Source organism: Mesitornis unicolor, unplaced genomic scaffold, assembly GCF_000695765.1.
Source record: "Mesitornis unicolor isolate BGI_N332 unplaced genomic scaffold, ASM69576v1 scaffold23059, whole genome shotgun sequence".
NCBI lineage: Eukaryota > Metazoa > Chordata > Aves > Mesitornithiformes > Mesitornithidae > Mesitornis > Mesitornis unicolor.
In genome coordinates this window covers 9,995-21,309 of record NW_010205518.1, presented here as the reverse complement: position 1 = coordinate 21,309, position 11,315 = coordinate 9,995, and the positions used below count along the sequence as shown (strand labels likewise).

General features: G+C 44.0%; 1 protein-coding gene across 1 annotated transcript; it reads right to left on the bottom strand.

Annotated features, from left to right (window-relative positions):
- Positions 1-1,281: 1,281 nt before the first annotated feature.
- LOC104546146 (dixin-like) lies at positions 1,282-10,685 on the bottom strand (the record flags this gene model as incomplete). Its single annotated transcript, XM_010191454.1, has 6 exons — positions 1,282-1,430; positions 2,469-2,581; positions 7,437-7,544; positions 8,351-8,600; positions 9,501-9,626; positions 10,556-10,685. Coding segments are annotated over 6 exons (876 nt in total), but the record flags the coding sequence as incomplete, so codon positions are not given.
- Positions 10,686-11,315: the final 630 nt, after the last annotated feature.

Below are 11,315 nucleotides of genomic sequence, written 5' to 3'. Positions count from 1 at the left end.
CCACACCCCACCCTCCACCCTGGCTGCCTGTGGTTCTCACACAATCTCTGCTTTGTTTACTGGCACATAAATATTTACAATTCAAAGCCAGTATGGTTCCCAGCACAAACAGAAAAGAATATTCCTGAGAGAGTTCAGGGTCTTTACCATATGGATCAGGGGCTCTACTCCCCATACAAAGTCAAACATATTGGGCTGAGGGTCATTTGGTCAGGGAGGGACTGGAACAGGGCAGCAAGGAAAAGGTATCACAAATAAATAGTTGCATAGAGAATGTGGCAAATGTTATAGCTCAGCCTAGCTCACTGAAAGACTGATGCAAGCCTGTATGACCCTTGATCAGCTCTGTGAAACTTGATTGATTTCCTGACATTCCTTGTCTCTCTGCATTACTTCCGATCACAAATCACAGAAAGACTCCTCTATTCTCTCAGGCTGCTAACAAAACCTGCAGGCTGCTAAGTGCCCTGGCAAAGAAGGGGAGTCCCAGCCCCAGCACGTGGGAAAACACTGCTGCATCTTTACCATTTTGCACAGTAACATACGTGCTTTGCATAGTGACAGCACATAAAGAAGTTAGCACAGCATCACAGGACAGCACTAAGCCAATGAACCCAGCTAGGATCTAAGCTCAACCAAAAGAGAACACCGACGTAACCATCTTCTAAACACAAGCTTTTAGATTCTCTACAATGGTTCCATTCTTACCTGCATTCAGTGTGCCCTTTGCCCTCTCACAATCCATCTAAATTACTATCAGTGTGTATCGCTGAACTGCAGTCTTCATAGCAATATAATCTTCCTCTCTCTCTCCACACCCCTCTCTCTCCCTCCCTACTGAATAAGGGCCTCAAATCATGTCAACACCAAGGTTTGGAGAAGCCTGAGCTAAGAAGAAGATAAGATTGTGTCTGAATTGCACAGACTGATGTTAAAATCCTCTCTCTGAAACCCTAGTAAATATACTGGGGCTGGGCAAGTTGCAGCCATCTTTCCTCATTCCCTGGGCTCTCTTGGTTAAACATGCTACATAATGATGGGTAACAGGCATACTCTGCCCCAAGGAAGACTGTGTCTGGATCCAGCTGTCTTTTAAACTGCATCTGGAACATTGGAAAGGATGGTTTTGACCTTCTCCATTCTGGAAAAAGTGTCTCTTATTCAACTTTCTCAAGTTCCAGGACAGAGTCTCAGTGGAGAGATAACTTGTCTTCCAGCTACAGCTGGTGGGAAAAGAAATGCAAGTGGAAGAGAATGCTGACAGAGAAGAAAATCTATTACCTGCAAACAGGAAATCATCTTCTTTGCTTCCTCCATTTCCTTTTCCAAATGGTCCTGTTGTTCCAGAAGTTGCTCCTCCCATGAATTCTCCAAATAGGACCCAGGGTTCCCTGCTTGCCACTCAGGCTGAAAATGAGATTCTGTCTCTTCTGGAAGAGAGAGCAGCTGAATGTGATCATAACAGACAGATGACTCCAGAAAAGACCTGCACCACACAATAATTGCCTACTGCCCACACTAGCTATCACTAACAAACAGCATGTCTTCTAGGTGGTACCAAGGAAGGTACTACAGGTGTGATATCTTGTCTAATCTCAAGGATTTATGCCAAGGAAGCTTTCCTACATACACATATATGAAAGATAAGCATCACTCCCCTTCATTAACTTTGCTGCATCCCACTCAGTGTTGAAGACTTCAAAGCACATCACAATGGGGAATGCACTGCACTGTGTGCAGCAGAAAATACCTAAGGGGAAAAAAGCAACTGTGGGATTTGAAGAGCCTGTCTTAGTGTTAAGAGAGTGCCGAGGACCCACTGAAGGTGACATTAAACAGTATTTCTACTTGTCAAATAACATAGCTTTCTCAAAGTGGACAACACACCTAATTCTGAAAAACTTTTCTCTTAATAGCAAGTTTAATAGCCTTGCATGCTTTTTCTGATCCCCACAGATCACTGGTTAGCTATTATCCACTGGCTGGCTTTTCCTTCAAACTACATGAAAATTTTAAGTGTAAACTGACCATATCGCAGGGGATTTGTGGCAATACAGCAATGACTTCTCAAAGCAAACACCACAACAATACTGCAATTGTTCAATTCTTTGCCACTCAACCTATGTACAGATGTGCTGCAAACACAGAGCCTTGCACAAAGTGAAGTTATGCATCACAGGCTTGACTCTTTAAGGGAATTTTAAATGTTTTTTTCAACATGGCCTAATGAGGCTGTCATGACAGCATTCACTGCACATGACTCAGTCCTTCTCCAGAGCATTTTATTTCTCAAGCATTACTTAGCAAGCCTCATAGACATCACCATATTATGGCATTATTGTAGTGTTACATATTTTGGATACCCATTCTCTACATTCATTTCCGTCACTGGGAAACTTTTCAGCAAGTTTATGATACAAACAAATCCCAAGGAAAGTGTGAGCTGTAAAGCATTATCTGCAAGGAACCTGTTTTAGTTTCTGTTTCTTCAGTGTGGATGATCACAAGTCTTTCCTTCTCCTCTGATGGGGCTACAGTGGATTCGCTCTTCACACTATGGATAGGACTGGGCGATGTAAGACTGCAGAAGGAGAAACAGGTACTTTCAGTGCTGATCAGCATCATCCTCATCCAAGATAGACGTGAATATACAGGCAGTCTTGTTTAAACTAAGAATGATCTGCATACTAGAGAAGCCATTAACAAACCAAACTGGGCAGGTAACTTTTCCATCACTTTACATCAGTGCAATAGCATAACTAGTAAGTAGCACAATGTGTCTCTTCATTTTTCTAAACAAAATCCAAGTTTGAGACTGTGACCACAGAATTCATATACAGTCAACACAGGGGAAAGACCACACTTTAATGAAGGTCTGCTCAGAAACAATTTCCTGCAAGCCTTATGTGCATACTACAAGCTGAACAAAAAGCCACCCTGGCTTGCTTCATCTCTTACTCTGGTTTTTCAGGAGTACCACTTCACTATCTTGAAATTCCAAGGGCAAAATACTTTTGAAAGGCAGATACAACTCACTCATGTTCTTAGGCTAAAATTCCTTGAAAGCACCCGCATATTTTCACTGGAGCCATCTCAGCTGACTGTGAGGTTCAAGCAATCTTTTTTCAGAAATTCTTCCTAAATGCATCCCCCAGACAACATCAAAAGGTGGCTGAAGCTCACTGACCCATTCAATGTACCTCTAAAGTTGCAGGAACTAATCCTTCCAAGTGTGAGCAGGAGTTAATTTTTCATTCTCCCTGACACAGAAACAAAGGACAGAGAACAAAAAGAAAACAGTGTGGAAATAATATAATAGGCTTAGAAAAATAAGAGGCTTCAACAGCTCGCCTTCCGCATCTTCCCAGCGCTCCTGCTACATATTCCACAGCTCTCTCAAAGAATCAGAAAAGCCTTGCAATAGAGATGGAAATGACTTTCTAGCAGCTATCTCTGGTCCACTCCCACAGCCAGTGCTGGCCTACCTCATTTATATTACAGACCTTCAAGCAGTCTAGCTTTAATGGTCCAGACCAAATCGACTTTCATAATGTTGAAGATGTGTGCAACTTACTAAGTGAAAGAAGAACCATTTCTAATGGGCATCTCTAACAGCTACAGTACCTGTTCTTCCCTGGTCAAACAGGGTGCGTACGATTGTCAAAGAGGTCTAGGACACCTGGCTTTGCTCAAGGACTTAACTTCAGGAAGGCTAACGTCATTACAAGAGTCCCTGATTAGGCACATTTTGATTACAACATTCGTAACCAGCACCCTGCTCCTGCTTGTCGCTGAATGAGTGCACAACAAAATTAAAATAATTGTTTGGGAGCCCAGAGAGTACTGCTGGGCTTGCATTGTATAACAAGGGTCAGAAGAACGGATGAAACTTTCAAACAGCACAGGTACAAACAGGAAGCCCAGCTGATCTAGCATGTCCAGTAACTTGGAAAGGGATTACCTCCTTCTAGGAATAGATCTCAATATTCCCCTTGCATATTCCCTGCTGATACTCCGAATGTGCCATCATCCTGATAAGGCCACTGAAAAGTGCACTGCTCATTCTCATTCATGGAAAAGATGAAAGAATGAGCACTGTCCTAGAAAAACAATGCTAGCAACTGTTGGGTGAGAAAGTGGAGAAACTGAGGGACGAGCAAGAACAGGGAACTGGAAGGACGAATGAGCAGGTCAAAAAGCAAGGGGCTACAGAGCCTGGAAATAACATTCCCCTCTTCCAAAGTCTGCTCCTCTTAGCACTGGATCTAAAGCCCAAAGTAAATACAAAGGATCCCAGCTGGGGCAGGGAGGTGAGGTTAAGTGGTCACTACAGGTGTCCACATCATAGACAGTTTTGCAAATAAATGCTTAGGCATTCCTATGTCCACAGTCCACTTTCCAGACAGCTTCCCTATTTTAAAAGGCCAGTGAGTTCACATGGCATCAATGACATCTCAAACCATGCCAAACAGTGAAAGATGCACTCAGACGAAGCAGTAGCACAGGTCACGTTGCCTCATCAAGTTAATGCTGGAAACATTTCTACAGTTTTTGTATCAGCCACCAAACCTGTCAGAGTATGAAGTATCCACTGATGCAATTTGTTATTCAAAGTACATAACAATCTGTGATTAAAGCATGCCAAAATAACTGCTGGGAAATTAAAGCTATCTAAGACAGAATTATTACGCAAACTGTTCCACTTTATTCCTTTCACCAATTGGTTTATTAACCCATATTCTTTCTCCACAGAGTCCCAGAGTTGCCAGTGCCTGCACAGTCAAGGCTTTAGGGCAACAGCCCCAGTGATAAGTCTGAATTCTCATAATTTTAATAAACACCCCATCCCTGCTGTTTCAAATGACAATGGCAACAATCGCTCACCATTTGACCTGCTTCCCTCCCATGATCCCACTTTAACCTTTCGCCTCAAAGAATCCGTTTCCCGGAGAGCCTCAGGTTTCTGGCTACAGACATGCCTTGTCCCTTCACATGCTCAAAATTCAGTGCAGAAGATGCCAGTTCCTGTCAAACTACTGGAGAAATATTTGCAAGCCACATCGCTTCACGTTAGCTGAAAGATTCACAGCAGAAAAAAAACAACAAACCACAAAAACCTCAGGGTCTTTTGCAAGAAACCGTCGGAGAGCAGATCAGCAGCCCCCCCAACACATATTTGATTCCAGAGTCAGGGAATTCCGCAGCCTGGGTTTGCCTTTGCTGGTTTTCCTCTTGGGTTATTTGTCTCTTGCTGCTGCATTTTGGTCAGCTGCACAGCCAGTTGTTTTCATCAGAAGGATGGCGATCTGGATTGCCAGTGCTGTTTCTCATCCCATTCTGCCCTCTTTAGATTCCAAGCACCTGCTGCAGATGCCAGCAATAACCAAGAGAAGGTACTCCTGCAAGCAGTAGGTTTCCTGCTCTTCCAGGCTTGGATGCAGTTTCGGAAGATGGCATGCAGCACTTCCCAGCCCTATGCACGGCTCCCTCTTCCTTGCTATCTCCAGCTCCCTCTCCCTCCTGCTGTCACACAGGCTGTGCAAGGCAGAGCTTTTTCTCTGAGATGCCTGGCTCAGAGTGGGGGAGGGAAGGCTGGTGGAATGGGAGGGGAAAGGGAGATGGATGGGTGAGGGGCTCAGTGGCCTGGGAATCTGTCTGATTTTGGCAAATTTTCCATGAATCATTTCAATTGCCTTTGCTTATTAAAGCTTTTGTCTCTGGGAATTCTGTTATTCAGGCTGTGAGCTCTCTTACTGAAGAGTTAATGCAGAAATGAGCTGATGCTAGGCAGGGGATGCTGCCCTGGGACAGACGCAACAGCAGCACACTTAGATGGAGGGGATGGCTGCAGTTAATAACTACATCTCCAATTAAAAAAGTGGCTTGCTTCTCCCAGACGGTTCTCATAACTAAGCTAGTACATTTCTCTCTGGAAGGAAAGAGAAACAAGCATCTTGTTTGCATCATGAAGCCTGGTGTCAGCAGAAGACATCCCCAGGAGCTGGAGGTCAGATTGCTCCCAATTTCCTTGGGTAGATGACTGATGACTTATGTAAAGATTCTCACCATATCATGTCCTATCAGCAAAAATATCACCATTACCATGTGGTAAGAAAACTCATGACATTATGGGGAAACACAAAAACCACAAACTGATTTAAGATGTGCTCAGAAATTTTCACTCGCTGCCAAAATACAGCAGTTGCCTGAAAACTGCCCTTTATAGAGTGGAAGAGTACTCTTCAAATACTACAGCTACCTTAAAGGGAAGAATGAGTGGAGGGAACAGCACATTTCATTCGTTGTCCAACTGAAATCACAGTTTAAGAAGCAACACCAAAGTCCTGTGACATTATCATGAAATCCTGTTGCCAAGATCAGAATTTTTACATCCCCCTCTGGAATGACAGCTTCAAAAGTACACTCTCTACTGACATCATGTGGAGGCAGTGGTCCAATACCGACTCACATGGAGTTCCTATACTCTTCCAAATGTATGTCTCTATTTATAAACACAACCTCACAACAATACACACCAGATTTTGGGGATAAGTACTAACTACTGCATTTTTTCCTCTGTTGGGACAAACAACCTTAATTTTCAGGTACATGGAGGCCTTTTTGTACTATGGAGCATCAAAAGTGGTCTGAGAAATCCTGTGGCGACATCCTGCCTGCTGAGAAACCGTCAGTGGCAATCTGTCCTAGGAAAATAAACCTCCCCACTTCTGCACAGATCAGGTGAGGAGCAGCTTTGCTCTCTTAGTCTGTTCCAGAAGAGATGAAATGGAGCTAAGGATCACATCCAGAGAGAGATCTAATATGTTCGGTTACAGAGTCCTTTGTCTTCAAGCTACATTCATGTTCTCTGGGAAAAAAGGGAAAGGTTGTTCTTTACTATGAAGCTGTCCACACTGGATCAGCTCCTCCACTGTAGTACAGCTTCTCTTCAAAAGTCCTTTCAGGTACACTCTCTTCTATATCCATGAAAACAAACAACACAGCTACTCTGCCTCTTCCTTTCTGTGAAGCAGGCCACAAACTCCATTTCAGCATCCCTCATGTCAGACCTTGCTCAAAAGGCTCCACCTGTACATTCAGATTCTCAGTAAAATCTTTAGCTGTGTCTTTCCTAATCCTATTCCCCTGATCTCCCTGAGGGACACTCCAGAGCTTTAGACAACTGTAACTCAGAAGTTCCTAGCTCTTTGTGATCACATCATGAACGCAAGCAATTTTATCTGTGGGAGAAACAGCAGTAAACCGCTGCTTCACATTGGTTTCTGAGGCTTCATTCTCCAGGTCAGGCAGGAGACGATGTTGGGAATCCTATTTTCTATCAGAGATAGCCAGATCACAGTGATAAGAAAGGGCACTTCAGGGAATGTCAGAAAAAGGACCACGCGGGGACACATTTTGGCAATAAAGCTCCTTACCTGGAAGACTGGGACTCCAACGGCAGATTCTGCTGCCCTTCATACTGCTGCACCAGTGCCCGGACACTCCAGTAGGGGTTTTCAATCTCCTCATCCATGCTGCTATTTCTGGAGATAATAATCATAGAACGAGGAAACCCTCACCTGACAGGAGCAGAAATTCTTCTTGTCTCCAAGAAGAAAGGTAGGAAAGCTAATGAAAGGAAGGTAAGAAGGAGGGGACAGCTAGAAAACTGCCAATTAATAAAATTCTCCTATCAGGGAGCTCCATCCCATTTTCTTGGTGTGAGAGAAAGAGACAAACAAGCCCTTACCTTATAAACTCATCCCTAATTCTGTGACTAGAAAACTCCAAAAGCTCCAGGAAGGAAAGGAAAAGAACAGAATGTGCAAATAGCACAAGGACTGGCTTTTCTGAAGAACTCCCAGCCCAAGGCCTTTGCAAGAGAAATCTTTTCAACCTTATTTCCAAACTGCTTCATGGGTACTCCCTTAAGCCAATATAATATGGGCAAATGACCTTCAGCTGTGTAAATTAAACTGTCAACAGACAACCATCCGGCTTCCATTTAAATGACATTACTATTGTTTTTATAATCCACATGTCACCTTTTGGAAATGTTAAATGTGCTTTTCAGAATTACATGGCATTGTTATTTTGCTGTAAAACCTATAAAGAACCTGGGATATCTGCAGTCTTCATCATAAGACAGCCAGGCTAGGTCAGTACTCCCCTTTGTTAGGCCACTATCTACGCAGGTTTCCCTGAGACAGCAGTGGTTTGTCTCCGTTTGCACAAGAGGAGAGCTACCTTACACCAGGAATTGTCAGAATAAGGAAGTACTTATTTTAAAAGAAATTGTGTCCATTTGCTAATATGACCTGACCTCACATAACCAGGAAAAATTCATTACCTCTGTCTGTGCCGGAAAACATCGCGGCCGGATTGCAAGACATCTTGACGAACATCTGCCAGAGCAGCCACCGCCCCTTGGGCCACTGCAGCAGCGGAGCGAGGCCTGTGACTGGCGGACGATGCTGACAAGCTCTTCCCCACCATGCCACCAGGGCTATGATTCATTGCTCTCCCAGAGCCTGGTTTGAAATGAGCAGCTAAGGCCAGGATCAACCTCATGATAGATTTCAAGTTCCCATCAACGATATCTGCAAAATGCAAGTAAAGCCAAGGACTATGCCGTTAACATGAAGTCCCACCAGAGCTGTATCTGACCAACAACTATGAATATAATTAAACCCAAAGGGACCATGCTGAGGACTACGCAAAAAGGACCGCATTACAGCACTGATGCCTAGCTCCGCCTGTTTTGTACAAACAGCAAACTGACTGCCACCTACAGATCACAAGTTTAAATGCTTTGAACAGACCTGAGCCTCCCCTCTATGGCCATTTCCAGCTAACAATCCAGTAGATTATGTGACAGCACATGGTAATTACTGAATGCTCACTGGAAAAGTACAGCAGTTACTGAAGACTACCACAGTCACTCCAATTAGCACATGGAATTTGCCTTTTTTTTTCCTTAATACTAAAGACCAGAGAACAGCAATGTATTTCTTTCGCAATAGCCTGTCTTCTACCCCATAGATCTATTCACACACACATCAGCAATCCTCATGCTACCTGACTAAACCATGCCATAGACACGTGATTTTGCGTACTGGGTCTCCTCCCTATTTACAGGCCACGTAAAACAATATCACATGTTTCCAGCGGACCAGAAATATCGTTTCCATGTCTCATTTCACAGCAGCAGGTTTATATGTCCTGAAAACTCATATAATGATTTATATGAGTGAAAGATTCCTCATTACACCATTACTTGATCTTGTGACTGCTCAGTAGCAAGAGAAAAGGCACTTTTGTTTCTGTGCACTGTGCTGCTACCAAAAGCAGTCAAAACCACAGCATCATTCAACCCAAACCCTGTTACAGAACCAGGGAGGAAAAAACCACCTCCCCCACAAACCAATGCATTATTGGCTTGACATGAAACAAGCCTTCAACAGACAGAATCATCTGTGGCGACCACCAGCAGCACAAACCTTTTGCTGATGTCTGATGCATGCGGATCTTTTTTGATGCCACAAACTGTAAGACTTTCTCCACATTTTCCTTCATCTCCTGCTGGCTGGTGGGGTTGACCTGAATGCCATTCAACTTCTCACCAGCTAAAGGAGAAAAAAAACTTCATTAGAGAACTGAACTGCTTGGTGCTGTCACAGAAATTACTATAGGTGTAGGGGCTTGATCTTCTCTCTTGTCTGGGTACTGCAAGAGGTATGCATGCCTTCTTGTCCTGCTTGTAAGGTATCCAGTACCAGGAATAACTAGGTTAGAGACGGTATTTGGTTTATTTGGCAAGGTTTTGGTAGCAGAGGGACTACAGGGGTGGCTTCTGTAAGAAGATGCCAGAAGCTTCCCCATGTGCAACAGAGCCAGTTCCAGCTGGCTCCAGGATGGACTGCTGGAGCAGCCTGTTTCTGAAGGACTGCACCACATGGCAAGGACCCATGCTGGATCAGTTCATGAAGAACTGCAGCCTGTGGGAAGCACCCACATTGGAGAAGTTCGTAGAGGACTGTCTCCTGTGCATGGGACCCCACACTGGAGCATGGGAAGAATGTGAGGAGGAAGGAGAAGCAGAGACAACACAAAACAGACTGACTGCAACCCCCATTCCCCTGTGCTGCTCGAGGGGAGGACGTAGAGCATTCAGGAGTGAAGGTAAGGCTGGGAAGAAGGGAGTATCTCAGCAAGGAGGTCACTTTTCCAAAAAGGCCATACACTGACACCATCCCTCTACAAAGTAAATCCTTTCATAACTCCATTCCAGTCTCGTGGGAGTTAATATGGCCCCTGACAGGTTTTAGCGTATCTGTTGTAACTGGCTGGTAAAACGTAAGGATTTAAATAAAATTGCATTTATTACTTGCTTTATGATTGTTTTCTTTTAAAATCACTCTCTCTCCCCTGAAAGCTCTGACACTACCGTTAACATCTGCCAGTATGCCTGACAGATGTCAGAGCCAAAGCCAGCCTCTTGTACACAAGATCTACAACTGCAATATGAAAAATAGTGCCATATGGCATTACTAACCTACAATCTCAATGAGCAAAGCAAGAATGACTCCATCTCGGAGATCTTGTCTCAGGTCTTGGACTGGCTTTATTGTTGGCTTCTTCTTCAGCTGGGAATTCACCCAGGCTACATATGCCTGTAGTTGTTGCTGAAAATAGAAAACAAAATGTTTGCACGTCATTGTCATTTCTGGGGAAAGCTGCACAGCTCTCACTTTTCTCTTTCATCTTCACAGATCTCACTGGCTTTTGCCCTTGAAAACAAACATCAGTGGTCTCATCCCAAAGCCTGCTGGGCACTAACTGACATCACTGCACACTACGCAGCTCGCTCCATGCCAGAACAGGAAGAACAAGCAGGCAGCAGGACAGGACTCATGATCTAAGCACAGCCGAGAAGAAAGCTTTACATTACATTTAATCTAGGTTGGTGCCCAAACCAATGCTGTCATCCCCTCATTTTTGGTGCCAGAATTGGTTCACTGACAGCATTTAGTGTACCATCCACACAATTTTCTTCCACATATAAAGAAAGTATAAAACCCACAATACAGAAGCAAGAAACCCTGTGCTATTTCCCATTAAACTATGCCACCTACCAAAAGAAACAACCAGAACAGATTTCCTGGAAGAGATAACAGCCTCCCTCCTTAACACTAACAAGATGGCTCACTTGTAACAGGGAAGCCACATTGTTGTGTAGCCTCCTTCCTCCTTTTCCTTGGAGCTGCATCACCATTTCTAATGGCCCATTTTCTATTTCTGTACATAACTATGCC